Genomic DNA, 15165 nt, shown 5'->3' with positions numbered 1-15165 from the left:
GACATTATATAAGCCTTTACCCAAGAAAAACTAACCCAACACATTATTTTCCAACCCCTCCTCTCTCTCTATCGCTCTGTCCTCAGTGTGTGTGGGTGGTCGTCTCGACGTGGTATTCCTGGTTCCAGCTTCCAGGGATCGGGCCAGCCTGGCTGATTCTCTGCTCTCCCTCCTGACCAGCGCTGCCGGCTCCCTCACTACCATTGGAGAACGGGACTCACAGGTACTCTACAGGAACAGACATCTGTGATATGTGTGTGTTGGCTGCTAGTGTTCTTCTGTGTGATTCTATGGTGTGTTTTTCTGGTGTTCTTCCTGTATCCTCCAGCTGGGGATTGTAGTGTACAGCGCCCGACCCAAGGTCTGGTTCCTGCTCAATCGCCATAGCAGCAGTGAGACGCTGCTTCAGGAGATCCTGTCCACGCCTTTTGAGGACGGCCCAGGGAATGCTATAGGTGTGTGTGTTTTGTACGTACCTGTGTGAATGTGCATGCATGCTTGAGTGTATGTGAGTGTGTGTGTGTGAGTGAGTGTGTTTGTGTGTGAGTGTGAGTGCATGTGCATGTGCATGTGTATGTGTGACATAGAGAGATATAGAGATTACTTTGAAAAAATCAGTTTTTGCATTGCCATTGCCATTAAGGGCTTCCACCATTATATTGTTGTTAACTTGGTGGGGATTTTTGTGGGTTGGGAGCGATCAGCCAATGATCAGAGTATTGCCTTCTTCAAATTGGTTTGCCTAGTTTGTTAATGGCTTTAAGCTATATGACCGTCATCTAGTGGCCACAATAAATTATTGACACACAACATTTTGTTCAAGACTCCAGCACGGCAGGTGGCAGTAAATCACCAATATTAGCTTTACACTTTTTTCAAACATCAAAAGAAGAAGAAAATGTACTACTTTAAAATAGAGATAGCCTCAGTGGCGCTGCCAATGCTGTCACAGATACCATAATGGCACAGATACAAAGTTGAGATCTCTATACATCTCTATGGTGTGTGATGATATGTAAATGTATATCTCCCCCTGCAGGCCAGGCGATGACGTTCACCAGACAGTTCCTTCTCAGCCCCACAGCTGGTCGTAGACCCAGAGTTCCTGGTGCGGTGGTGATCATTGCAGATGAAAAATCCTCTGACAACGTCACTGTCCCAGCCAGTGCTATCAAAGCCTCAGGTAGCCTCACACAGACTGTACAGCACCCGCACATCTCTACTAATGGAATATTCAACAGTAACTTTTAACCTACATTCCCTTGTCACTCAATGTTTTAAAACGAACATTTTGAACAATAAATAGAAAAATGCCCAATATTTAGATGGCCGTGTGTGTGTGTGTGTGTATCAGGTGTGACGGTGCTGGCGGTGGGTATAGGTCGGGCGGACTCTGAGGAGCTGCGCCAGGCGGTGACAGATGGCAGCACCCAGAACCTCCTATATGCCCGTGATGCCACCCAGCTGGGCAACCTGCATGCCGACCTGGCTGACCTGCTGTGTGGCGTCGCCAGGATACCAGAGGGAGGGGTGAGATAAGAGGGGAAAAGTTGGTGGGGAGGTGAGGTGAGAAAGAGAGATTAGAAGTCAGACCATGCTGTAGATCCCATGATTTTGCTGTCAATGTAAGCTCTCCCAGTCAGTAAGTCAGTTAATCATTTCCAGGGACTAAGTGGCAACAATATGGTGGAATGCTCTGGGTCTCAGTGTGTATGTTGTTGTTTTCTATATCAGGGTCCAGGGACAGAGCAGTGTACCATACAGTGTCCTCGGGTGAGTTACTGTACTTTACCTCATCCATCCACACACACGTAGCCATCATTGCACTATCACCATACCTTTCAACTTCTGTGTGCTCTCATTTTCATCCCTCTTTGCCCTGCTATCTCTCATATGTGTTCATTTCACTCTCTCTAGGGTGACCAGGGGGAGCGAGGAGAAAAGGTAGCAATTGAATGGTTTTGATACCATGTTCTGTTACTGTATGTTGTCTTGGAAGTTCTATGGTCAGTAGTTGTGTCAGTTGTCCTGATCAGTTACTGACCCTCTGTTACAGGGAGGGAGTGGAAGAGACGGTACTGACGGACGCAAAGGAGAGCCTGTGAGTCTTTCACCACTGATTACTGATCTAACACTGGCAGCTCAAACATTAGCATCCTCTTATCATCCACTGAGAGTGTGTGTGTGTGTGTGTGTGTGTGTGTGTGTGTGTGTGTGTGTGTGTGTGTGTGTGTGTGTGTGTGTGTGTGTGTGTGTGTGTGTGTGTGTGTGTATGTGTATGTGTGATTTCCAGGGTCGTGATGGTTTGCCTGGCAGGGACGGCCCCAGGGGGCCTGAGGGGCGACAGGGTCAGCCTGGCCGAAGTGAGGGGGTCAGAGGGGAGAAGGGGGAGAGGGTGAGTACACATTAACACTTATACTCAACACTTGTACTGTTGTAGTGATACAGATGTAGGATCTTAATTTAATCACTCTTTTGGTGCTGAGAATTTTCCTGCATATCAGGATATGCAAACTTGTAGTGTATCTGAGGTTTAAAAAGGCTTCTAAAGTTTTAATTTCCACTTTAAAATGACAGACTTGATTTACCCTAACTAAAAATGTATCAACCTCTACAAAAATGTCTGTTCATTATAATCCACATTTCCTGTAGGATTATTTTCCTGCTATAGCAAACTGGCTCAAATTAAGATCCTACATCTGTACTGCTGTATTTACTGTTGTTTATTCTCCAGGGTTTTCCTGGTCTGGATGGGGGTCCAGGGTTGCCAGGGCGAACAGGGACCCCAGGCCCTGGAGGTGTGCCGGTGAGTAGTCAGGGGCCACAATCACAGCCAGGGCCAATCACAATGTGTAAATCAACTTGCCAATAACACATGTTGTTATCCTGATGTTCTTATACTGTAAGTAGTAGATGGTCAACCTGCTGAAAGTAAGTAAGCCTTGTCTGAACAGCCCATAGGGGCAGGAGGCTATCTCCTGTTTCTGTAGTGTGAGGCAGCTTGATGTACAAGTTCATCACCTGGAGAGGACAGTAGGCTGTCGCAGAGCCTTAGCCCCAATCCATCTCCTTAATGCTGAGTGCCAAGCAGAGAGGCATCTGGTCCCATTTTTTTAGTTATTGGGGATCAAACCCCCGACCTTTCAATCTCAGGGTGGACACTCTAACCACATTGCCACTGAGTTTGTCTAACCTGCTGTAGACGTGGTTTAACGAAATATGTTTTGCTATTTTGTCTTTTTCAGGGTTCACAGGGGCTACCGGGTGTCAGAGGAGATCCTGTGAGTATCCCTCAGCAACGCCAATGGGATCTGTTTATACTGTATCTTGCCTTGATGTTTGTTTTATGTGTGTGTTGTTGTATTATGAAGTTTGATGTTTGATGTTTTCTCTGTGGCAGGGTGATCCTGGGCTTACAGGAGCACCAGGGACAAAGGGTGACAGGGGCGACAGGGTGAGTACAGTACACCTCTTTATCCTCAGTAAACTATACATTGTATGTCATCCCATCTGCTGTGTGTGTTGGATGTTCACTAAGCTGGTTCTCTGGTGGTGTTCCAGGGTGAGCCAGGGTTGGCTGTTTCAGGAGGAGGTCTGCCTGGGAGGAAAGGAGAACCAGGGATCCCAGGAATACCAGTGAGACACACACACACACACACACACAGTCAGACACGTGCGATGATAAGTCATATTCTTTTCAGTTGAATTAATTCTGAATGATGATGAATGATGTTCTCTCTGTTACCCAGGGTACCCTAGGGCGTCCAGGGAATGACGGGGCCAAGGGCTTTGTGGGACCTGCAGGGACCCCTGGACAGGACGGTCGCCCCGGGATACCAGGCACCCCCGGCCTCTCTATCAAGGTCAGTTACCCTGGTCAGGTCTGGCCCTTGACACAGTAACTAGTGAACAGAACAGAACAGACCACATGGGGGAGAAAGAGAGTAGTACCAGTAGCCTGTAACCTGTGTAACCTGTAAGGGCCTTTCGTGGACGACTGGAATTGGAGGAGCGAGCACTAAGGAATTAACATGGTCCACACACACCCACACAATTGTGAAGAGGGCACGACAGCGCCCCTTCCCGTTCAGGAGGCTGAAAAGATTTGGCATGGGCCCTCAGATACTCAAAAAGTTATACAGCTGCACCATTGAGAGCATCTTGACTGGCTGCATGATCACTTAGTTCGTCAACTGCAAGGCACCTGACCGCAATGCGCTACAGAGGGTGGTGAGTACGGACCAGTACATCACTGGGGCCGAGCTCCCTGCCATCCAGGACCTCTATACCAGGTGGTGGAAGGCCCCCCCAAAAATCTCTAGCCACCCAAGCCATAGACTGTTCTCTCTGCTACCGCACGGAACCCAGTTCCTGGAGTGCCTCAGGTACTGCAGGATTTTGTTCCAACTAGACACCTGACCAACTGAGCTAATTGATCAGTTCAGTGATTGCCTAAATTCAACACACCTGGTCTTCCAGGTTGGTTAAATGAAAAACATGAAGTGCCTGCAGCACTCCAGGACCAGGGTTGCCTACTCCTGGCTTAGATTGTTGACAACATGTAAACTATATTTAGTCTCCAATGTTTATTGAAAACAAATACATTTGCACAATGAGCACTTGTTGTCTCTCAAATACATCGTTACAGTTGTTGGTTAGCTAGCTAGTGAATTTTTGCCATATTAGCATTGACATGAAATCAGTCAAAACACCTCAAAACAGGACATGGTATCAAGAACAAAATGAAACTAGATGGAACGAGTCACTTACGATTCCCCACATGGCAGTTTCTTGTCATTGTTGCTAGCTATCTGGCCATCCAAAATCACAACAACACGCAGATGTCTGCCCCATTAAAGCGTGCGCATTGTTTTCGTGACGTTGTCAGCTAATCTATCTATTTATTCCTCATGTCACTATTTATATTTTTTATTTAATTTTTTATCTTTAACTCTGCTTTGTTGGAAAAGGACCCATAAGTAAGCATTTAACTGTTAGTGTACACCTGTTGTTTACAAAGCATGTGACAAATAACATTTGATTTGATTTGACCTGTATGTATACTGTCAGTATCAAGAATGGCCACATGGGGATGAAAGAGAATTGTTTAGTGATGCGCGGGTTGACTCATAACCCGTAGTGCCCGCAGTTATATCCGCATGGCAGATGGGTTTAGGGTCATTAAATATTGTGTTTTGGACTTGGGAACAGGAGTGGAGAAATATTATTTCTTTTTTTCTGCATCTTGAAAGAAAGTAATGCTCAGTTACATACCATCTGTAGAGGTGCTGTCTTCATCATAAAAGGATAATAAAAGCTGATAGTATTTCAACCACATAAAATATGCATCGAAGCCGAACTGAAATCTTATCAGAAACATGTTGGGTCGTTTTCACAGCTTTCTATTTTCTTACAACCGATCAAACTAATGTCATTTGGACATTTTGCACTGAAAATCTTTCCAGTTTTGTTTTTCTTTTCATTACTGTATTTTCTCCCTAGTCCCTAAACGTCTTTGCTCTGCAAAAGATGACAGAGAAAAAACTTTACCGATGTCAACTAGATTGAAGCATTCATTCTATCGATCTATGCCATTATTCTGTTGAGCAAGGGTTTACTTAGTCTTCTAGGGCAACATATAATGACAAAAGAGAAGCTACATGTATCGAATTATAGCCTACCAAAATGTTGGAAATTCTAAGCAGAAACAAAGAAAATCCTGCACCCCCTGTCAAAAAATCTTTCTGCCATCTTTGATTGTAGCCTATAGTGATTTTTCTATATTTGCGGGTTAGGGTTGGGTGCGGGCCTCAGATTTTCACTTCCACTTTATCACATATATTCTGGCGGTTGCGGATAGGTTATTAGCAATTGCGGGAAGGTGCGGGTGAACAAACAGCTGACCAGCACACCACTAACAGGCACCTCATCAGTTGAAGTTCAATTCAAGTTGCTCCCAAAAACATGCATCCTTTTCAAAAGTTCTCAGATGGTTCTAACTTTGAATGATTGAAGTGCTGTGAGGGATGTTCATATACAGTGCCTTCAGAAAGTGTTCAGACCCCTTGACTTTTTCCACATTTTGTTACGTTACAGCCTTATTCTAAAATGGATTAAATAAAACATTTTCCTCAGCAATCTACACACAATACCCCATAATGACAAACCGAAAACAGGTTTTTAGAAATGTTTGCTAATTTATTTAAATAAAAAACAGAAATACCTTATTTGCATAAGTATTCAGACCCTTTGCTATGAGACTCGAAATTGAGCTCAGGTGCATCCTGTTTCCATTGATCATCCTTGAGATGTTTCTACAACTTGATTGGAATCCACCTGTGGTAAATTCAATTGATTGGACATGATTTGGAAAGGCACACACCTGTGTATATAAGGTCCCACAGTTGTCAGAGCAAAAACCAGGCCATGAGTTTAAAGGAATTGTCCATAGAGCTCAGAGACAGGATTGTGTCGAGGCACAGATCTGGGGAAGGGTACCAAAAAATTTCTGCAGCATCGAAGGTCCCCAAGAACACAGTGGCCTCATCATTCATAAGTGGAAGAAGTTTGGAACCACCAAGCCTCTTCCTAGAGCTGGCCGCCCTGCCAAACTGAGCAATCGGGGGAGAAGGGCCTTGGTCAGGGAGGTGACCAAGAACCCGATGGTCACTCTGACAGAGCTCTAGAGTTCCTCTGTAGAGATGGGAGAACCTTCCAGAAGGACAACCATCTCTGCAGCACTACACCAATCAGGCCTTTATGGTAGAGTGGCCAGACGGAAGCCACTCCTCAGTAAAAGGCCACATGACAGCCCGCTTGGAGTTTGCCAAAAGGTACCTAAAGGACTCTCAGACCATGAGAAACATGGTCTCTGGTCTGATGAATCCAAGATTGAACTCTTTGGCCAGAATGCCAAGCGTCACGTCTGGAGGAAACCTGGCACCATCCCTACGGTAAAGCAAGGTGGTGGCAGCATCATGCTGTGGGGATGTTTTTCAGCGGCAGGGACTGGGAGACTAGTCAGGATCGAGGGAAAGATGAACGAAGCAAAGTACAGAGAGATCCTTGATGAAAACCTGCTCCAGAGTGCTCAGGACCTCTGACTGGGGCGAAGGTTCACCTTCCAACAGGACAGCGACCATAAGCACACAGCCAAGACAACGCAGGAGTGGCTTCTGGACAAGTCTCTGAATGTCCTTGGGTGGCCCAGCCAGAGCCTGGACTTGAAACTGATTGAACATCTCTGGAGAGACCTGAAAATAGCTGTGCAGCAACGCTCCCCATCCAACCTGACAGAGCTTGAGAGGATCTGCAGAGAAGAATGGGAGAAACTCCCCAAATACAGGTGTGCCAAGCTTGTAGCGACATACCCAAGAAGACTTGAGGTTGTAATCGCTGCCAAAGGTGCTTCAACAAAGTGTTGAGTAAAGGGTATGAATACTTATGTAAATGTGATATTTCAGTTTTTTATACACTACCGTTCAAAAGTTTGGGGTCACTTAGACATGTCCTTGTTTTCCATGAAAATATACATGAAATGAGTTTGAACAGGAGATATAGCAAAATGCATTGGAAATGTAGTCATTGACAAGGTTAGAAATAATGATTTTTTATATAAATAATTATTGTGTCCTTCAAACTTAGCTTTCGTCAAAGAATCCTCAATTTTCAGCAATTACAGCCTTACAGACCTTTGGCATTCTAGTTGTCAATTTGTTGAAGTAATCTGAAGAGATTTCACCCCATGCTTCCTGAAGCACTTCCCACAAGTTGGATTGGCTTGATGGGCACTTCTTACGTACCATACGGTCAAGCTTCTCCCACAACAGCTCAATAGGGTTGAGATCCGGTGACTGTGCTGGCCACTCCATTATAGACAGAATACCAGCTGACTGTTTCTTCCCATAATAGTTATTGCATAGTTTGGAGCTGTGCTTTGGGTCATTGTCCTGTTGTAGGAGGAAATTGGCTCCAATCAAGCGCCGTCCACAGGGTATGGCATGGCGTTGCAAAATGGAGTGTTAGCCTTCCTTCTTCAGGATCCCTTTTACCCTGTACAAATCTCCCACTTTACCACCACCCAAGCACCCCCAGACCATCACATTGCCTCCACCATGCTTGACAGATGGCATCAAGCACTCCTCCAGCATCTTTTCATTTGGTCTGTGTCTCACAAATGTTCTTCTTTGTGATCCGAACACCTCAAACTTCAAATCGTCTGTCCATAACACTTCTTTCCAATCTTCCTCTGTCCAGTGTCTGTGTTCTTTTGCCCATCTTAATCGTTTCTTTTTATTGGCCAGTCTGAGATAGGGCTTTTTCTTTGCAACTCTGCCCAGAAGGTCAGCATCCCGGAGTCGCCTCTTCACTGTTGACGTTGAGACTGGTGTTTTGCGGGTACTATTTAATTAAGCTGCCAGTTGAGGACCTGTGAGGCGTCTGTTTCTCAAACTAGACACTCTAATGTATTTGTCCTCTTGCTCAGTTGTGCACCGGGGCCTCCCACTCCTCTTTCTATTCTGGTTAGAGCCAGTTTGCGCTGTTCTGTGAAGGGAGTAGTACACAGCGTTGTACGAGATCTTCAGTTTCTTGGCAATTTCTCGCATGGAATAGCCTTCATTTCTCAGAACAAGAATAGACTGACGAGTTTCAGAAGAAAGTTATTTGTTTCTGGCCATGTGTGTAGATTGACGAGGAAAGAAAACAATTAAATAAATTTTACAATAAGGCTGTAATGTAACAAAATACACTATATTTTACTTCCTCATGTAAAGTATATCTTCACCTTAAGAATAACCCCCTAACGGTCTGGCTGTGATATGATAATGTGGGAAACGTAAACAAGATTACATTTTAGTTTTCTAGGTTATTTCCATTCTCTGCCTATGAGTATATCTGTCATCGTCCTCTTTATGTTTTCATCTTCCACCCTTCATGCCCTTCCATCAGTTTCCTTGACAACCAGCATCTTCAGACTTGGAGAGGCCTTGATGTTTCGTCATAGTGAAGTAAATGGGCATTGTGTGTGTGTGTGGGTGTGGGTGGGTGTGTGTGTGCGCGCATGTGCATGTCTAGGAGTCAAATGTATTTATATGCATTCCTATGGGATGTAGTGTCTGCGGAACTACAAAGCTCAATCACTAATCCTCTCTCTGTCTCTCTCTCTCTCTCTCTCTCTCTCTCTCTCTCTCTCTATCTCTCTCTCCTTTCAGGGAGACAAGGGAAGCACCGGAGAGAGGGTGAGTCATACAGGGCTGTCCCCAGCTTTTCTTGCAGATTAATTGCATATATCGCTTTAGGAATGATGGAGCATAATGATTATCACCTCTCTGTTATCTCTCTCTCTCTGTCTGTCTGTCTCTCTGTCTGTGTGTCTGTTTGTCCTGCTGACAGGGACCTCCAGGAGTGGGCAGTGGCTTGGCTATGAAGGGGGAGAAGGGATCACCGGTAAACTCTGTCAATCACTGGACATGTGTCTTTGTGTATATGTGACTACATTTGTGTCCTGCAGATCTCTGGGGTGATAATTATACTGTACACGTCTATGGTTTGATGTGCTACCATAACTGAATTATTTACCATATCTTATTGTATTTTGTTGTTTTTTAGGGTTCTGATGGAAACCCAGGAGCTCAGGGTCCCAGAGGACCTACAGGACAACAAGGAACCAAAGGAGAGAAGGTTGGTACTGTGTGTGTGCCTGTGTGTGTACAGTATATGCATGTGTGTTAGAGAGAGAGTGTGTACTGAGTGTTTTTTATGTTTCAGGGGGAGAGTGCAGAGGGGTTGCCAGGACTGGCTGGGAAGGCAGGAGAGCCTGGTGATCGGGTAGGACACACATTCACATACATCAGTGGAGGCTGCTGAGGGGAGGATGGCTCATAATAATGGCTGGAATGGAGTCAACGTAATGGTATCAACCACACGTGTTTGATGTGTTTGATACCATTCCATTGACTCCATTCCAGCCATTATTATGAGCTGTCCTCCCCTCAGCAGCCTCCACTGACATACATACACTAAGTATGTGGCCAAAAGTATGTGGACCCGGGCTTATCAAACATCTCATTCATGGGCATTAATATGGAGTTGGTCCCTCCTTTGCTGCTATAACAGCCTCCACTCTTCTGGAAAGGCTTGATGTTGGAACATTGCTGGAGGGACTTGCTTCCATCCAGCCACAAGAGCATTAGTGAGGTGGGGCACTGATGTTGGGCGATTAGGCCTGGCTCGCAGTTGGTGTTCAAATTAATACCAAAGGTGTTCAATGAGGTTGAGGTCAGGGCTCTGTGCAGGCCAGTGAAGTTCTTCCACACCGATCTCGACAAACCATTTCTGTATGGACCTCGCTTTGTGCACAGGGGCACTTTCCCGAACTGTTGCCACAATGTTGGAAGCACAGAATCGTCTAGAATGTAATTGTATGCTGTAGCGTTAAGATTTCAATTCACTGGAGCTAAGGGGCCTTGCCCAAACCATGAAAAACAGCCCCAGACCATTATTCCTCCTCCACCAAACTTTATAGTTGGCACTATGTATTCGGGCAGGTAGCGTTCTCCTGGCATCCGCCAAACCCAGATTCGTTCGTCGGACTGTCAGATGGTGAAGTGTGATTCCTCACTCCAGAGAACGTGTTTCCACTGCTCCAGAGTCCAATGGCGGCGAGCTTTACACCACTCCAGCCGACGCTTGGCATTGCGCATGGTGATCTTAGGCTTGTGTGCAGCTGCTCGGCCATGGAAACCCATTTCATGAAGCTCCCGCCAAACATTTCTTGTGCTGACGTTGCTTCCAGAGGCAGTTTGGAACTCGGTAGTGAGTGTTGCAACCGAGGACAGACGATTTTTACTTGCTACGCGCTTCAGCAATCGGCGGTCCCGTTCTTTGAGCTTGTGTGGCCTACCACTTAGCGGCTGAGCCGTTGTTACTTCTAGATGTTTCCACTCCACAATAACAGCACTTACAGTTGACCGGGGCAGCTTTAGCAGGGCAGAAATTTTATGAACTGACTTGTTGGAAAGGTGGTATCCTATAACAGTGCCACATTGAAAGTCACTGAGCTCTTCTGTACGGGCCATTCTACTGTGAATGTCTGTCTATGGAGATTGCATGGCTGTGTGCTCGATTTTATACACCTGTCAGCAACGGGTGTGACTGAAATATCAGAATCCACTCATTTGAAGGGGTATCCACATACTTTTGTACAGTACATACATACATATCTGTTTACTGTAAAATGAAGGACATACTCAAGTCATGTACAACATATTCCAACAGTCCTGTATGTTTGTGTGTTTTAGGGTCCCCGTGGGCCTGCTGGAAGCCTTGGAGTCAAGGTAAGACGATGCAAAACATTAGATAAAATATCCATGTTTGGGACTATAATGAGTGATAAAATGTATATTTGTGTGGGTAGATGGGTGGGTGGGTTTGGGTGGATGGATGGATGGATGGATGAATGGATGAACGGATGGATGGATGACTCTGCTCTGTCTTCTCAGGGGGACCGGGGCCAGCCAGGTGAACCTGGATCACAAGGTGACAGGGTGAGTATGGATACAGCCCCTCTAACCCACTTAGACTGCTGCTGTTAAACTGGTGTGTCTGCTGTGGGTTGTAACTGACTGTGTTGTCTTTCCAGGGGGAGAGAGGACCTGCTGGCTTGGCAGGGGAGAAGGTGAGTACCATGAACCTAGATATTATACAGCTACAGTGTATGAATATGACATTTGTTTTCCGTTTTCATGTGTTCACTAGTATTTATCCTCACTCACTTCTCCTACTCCTACACTGAACCAAATCCATTTTTATAAGCATGAAGGTCACAGGTATCAGAAAAGCCTGCTGAGGGCTGTGTCATGCAGCATGTTGTTCTGACCACAGTGTGGCGCTGTGTGTTTCAGGGGGAGACAGGACAGTCAGGCTCTACAGGGGCTCTAGGCCTGAGGGTGAGTAACCATGTCTTACTGTACCTCTACAGGATTTGGTTCGTCTTCACATCGTGACCCACCACTATTGATTGATGTTGTTCTGTTATAGGATTTGATAATACATGCTGCGCCTTTAGAGATTTGTGATATTTTATTATGATGCGTGAGTGTGTGAGACGTGTGTGTGTTGATTTGCTCACAGGGTTTGCCTGGCACCAATGGACTACCAGGGGAGAAGGTGAGGCTAATGCAGTCTGACTTATTCTCTGATCATTTAAAGTGACAAAAAATAAACATGACTGAACTATGTAATGTAATCAGAACAATGACATCAACTAAACATAGATGAACATCAGATTTTTTTTTTACGAACCTGTCTGTCTCCAGGGCAGCGAGGGCGCTAAGGGAGAACCTGGCCGGAGTGTGAGTCACCTCGTACATGGTTTATTTTGATGCCTCATCGTTAGATGGACTGATATTAATTATTTTTATGGATTTTTATGGAAGTACTTCACTACAGTAATTGAAAAGTCAGAGATCAGTATTGGTCAATGTAATGATATCTCCTCTGTATAATTCTACACATCCAGGGGCCAGGCTTAGGTGGGAAGAAAGGTGAACAGGCAAGTTTCCCACTTTTACTTCCTCATACTGCCATCTCCATATTAATGGTTGATATGTTGATGTACTGTAGACAGTTACAACACTTTCTCCATAGACTCATTCTCTCTCCTCTCCTCTCCTCTCCTCTCCTCTCCTCTCCTCTCCTCTCCTCTCCTCTCCTCTCCTCTCCTCTCCTCTCCTCTCCTCTCCTCTCCTCTCCTCTCCTCTCCTCTCCTCTCCTCTCCTCTCCTCTCCTCTCCTCTCCTCTCCTCTCCTCTCCTCTCCTCTCTCAGGGTGAACCGGGTCTGCCAGGTCCAGAGGGGCCCAGGGGCCAGAAAGGAGATCCAGCCCAGAAAGGTGAAAAAGTGAGTTGGTACCCACAGGTTACATGATGGTGCGCTGCATGAATCTGGCACTGCATGCCCTTCGGTGGTCTGTGTGTGCGCGGCGTGTGTGTGTGTGTGTACAGGTAATTTAATGATGTTCTCTATGCTAGCGGGTATAGATGTTTTTGCTGTTCATCTCTCTTTCTGCTCTTCACTGTCTCTCATACTCTAATTTCTCTCTCTCCTCTTTCATTCTTCCAGGGTTCCCCAGGTGCTGGCTCTCCTGGCCAGGCTGGATCTAAAGGAGAGCAGGGGGATCGGGTGAGTTCAGAGGAAGCTGTGATAATTTATCAGTCTTTATCTAAGCTACAAATCTCCTTGATATATGTGCAGAAAGCCTCAGAGGTATATTGTAAATCATATGTATCATTCATTGAGCTTCCCTGTGTAGCTGCTGAAAGATGCTCAGCACGTAGGTCATGTTCTACACACTCAGAATGACAGTCTATAAATACATAAACATGTTCTTGCGCCTCTAGGGACTCCCTGGTTTAGCTGGAAGACTGGGGACCAAGGTCAGAAACATGCCTTGACTGGCTTTTGTCCTTTTATTTGAACTTCTATTTAGTATTTCTGTTGCATCAGTGTTGCTTTCTCATAAAGTAACTTGTACTTTCTTGTAAGTAATTCAAATTTTTATTATAGTCGAACTACTGTGTCGCGTGAGTCCAGCTGATCTCAATGTGTTCCTATTGGTGTTGTAGGGAGACCCAGGTGAACCAGGAGAGAGAGGGGAGACAGGACGAGCCGGACCCGCAGGAAAGAATGGCATCCCAGGGAAAGAGGTCTGAGACACTACCCATTCGACCCTAGAGCTTTTCACCTCTGCCAAACTCCTGCATGTTATACTATCACTCACCCAATGCAAATAACCCCTGTTTCAATACTAGTCACTTACTGTGCTAACAACGTGTTATCACTCTATTACTACTACTCTGTAATAACTATACTACTATTATGTTATCGCTATTGTATTTTCTCAAACTCTGCTTCTTCACTACTGGGCCCATTACCTTGTTACGTCTACACTTTTATTTCTCCAGTTCAATCAACCTACAGCAGTGGTCACCAACCTTTTCTGAGTCAGGATCACTTTCTGAGACAAAATGCAAGCCGAGATCTACCGCTCAGATTCTTTTTTAAATATGACTTAAGAAATGTAAGCTTATGCAGCATTAACCAATGAAAAACAGTTCTGCAACAATGAGGTTTATGCAGTAGGCTACAGGCACAATACATTATCACTCCTTATTGGCTACGCTTGAATTGCCCTGCCAATGTTGTTCTACTCAGACCATTTAGAAATTATATTTCTATATTGTAGGTATATGATCACACTGGTAATAGATCATTTCTTGTATTACTTGTGAGGCACAGCTGAGTGAGCATAATAATTTGCTTTGTTACTGGACTGATGGCCTGCATCTGATGGTCAGTCTGAGGGGAGGGAGGGAGCAGCGATGAGGCTGCCTCTCACCAACTCACCGTCCATCCTCTCTCCCTCCCTCCATGAAAAAATGGAGGGAAGTCTTTCAGCTGATGCCGAAACTTAAGTCGCAGTGCATTATTTCTGTACCAATTCATGTTATTACTCCTATGACCAGAGAAAAAAGACACAAGCCGCAAATAATAACAACGCAAGCATAGCCACGGGAAGTAGGGGTGCTGAGGGTGCTCCAGCACCCCCTGAAAAATCCCCAAAAATAAAAATATATTCATACAAATATATATATATATATATATATATATATATATATATATATATATATATATATATATATACAGTACCAGTCCAAAGTTTGGACACACCTACAAATTCAAGGGTTTTTCTTTATTTTTACTATTTTTTACATTGTAGAATAATAGTGAAGACATCAAAACTATGAAAGAACACATATGGAATCATGTAGTAACCAAAAAAGTGTTAAACAAATCAAAATATATTTTATATTTGAGATTCTTCAAATAGCCACCCTTGAGTGTGCAAAACTGTCATCAAGGCAAAGTGTGGCTATTTGAAGAATTTCAAATATAAAATATATTTTGATTTGTTTAACACTTTTTTGGTTACTACATGATTCCATATGTGTTATTTCATAGTTTTGATATCTTCACTATTATTCTACAATGTAAGAAATTTTTAAAAATAAAGAAAAACCCTTGAATGAGTAGGTGTGTCTAAACCTTTGACTGGTAGTGTATATATTTTAGAAAAATATTTTTTTCACAAATGTCATGCACTGGGC

At 44.6% G+C, this 15165-nt stretch overlaps 1 protein-coding gene across 1 annotated transcript in view; it reads left to right on the top strand.

Annotated features, from left to right (window-relative positions):
- The window catches only part of LOC311138810 (uncharacterized protein), a gene marked incomplete at its 3' end in the record, with an annotated part of 90557 nt that overhangs the window by 29005 nt on the left and 46387 nt on the right, over positions 1-15165 (top strand). Inside the window, exons 26-53 of the mRNA XM_084173623.1 lie at positions 87-223; positions 329-455; positions 1040-1183; positions 1355-1530; positions 1735-1773; positions 1918-1944; positions 2057-2101; positions 2294-2395; positions 2735-2806; positions 3246-3281; positions 3401-3454; positions 3562-3636; positions 3750-3863; positions 9213-9239; positions 9394-9447; positions 9610-9681; positions 9769-9828; positions 11301-11336; positions 11502-11546; positions 11642-11677; positions 11904-11948; positions 12133-12168; positions 12318-12353; positions 12521-12553; positions 12827-12898; positions 13121-13180; positions 13399-13434; positions 13624-13704. Of these exons, the coding sequence (XP_084029749.1) occupies positions 87-223; positions 329-455; positions 1040-1183; positions 1355-1530; positions 1735-1773; positions 1918-1944; positions 2057-2101; positions 2294-2395; positions 2735-2806; positions 3246-3281; positions 3401-3454; positions 3562-3636; positions 3750-3863; positions 9213-9239; positions 9394-9447; positions 9610-9681; positions 9769-9828; positions 11301-11336; positions 11502-11546; positions 11642-11677; positions 11904-11948; positions 12133-12168; positions 12318-12353; positions 12521-12553; positions 12827-12898; positions 13121-13180; positions 13399-13434; positions 13624-13704 (1877 nt within the window). The remainder of the gene's footprint in view (positions 1-86; positions 224-328; positions 456-1039; positions 1184-1354; positions 1531-1734; positions 1774-1917; positions 1945-2056; positions 2102-2293; positions 2396-2734; positions 2807-3245; positions 3282-3400; positions 3455-3561; positions 3637-3749; positions 3864-9212; positions 9240-9393; positions 9448-9609; positions 9682-9768; positions 9829-11300; positions 11337-11501; positions 11547-11641; positions 11678-11903; positions 11949-12132; positions 12169-12317; positions 12354-12520; positions 12554-12826; positions 12899-13120; positions 13181-13398; positions 13435-13623; positions 13705-15165) is intronic.

Source organism: Coregonus lavaretus, assembly GCF_964263955.1.
Source record: "Coregonus lavaretus genome assembly, chromosome: 12".
NCBI classification, from domain to species: domain Eukaryota; kingdom Metazoa; phylum Chordata; class Actinopteri; order Salmoniformes; family Salmonidae; genus Coregonus; species Coregonus lavaretus.
Note: the sequence above shows the minus strand (reverse complement) of the source record. Positions and strands in the feature narration are given on the sequence as shown.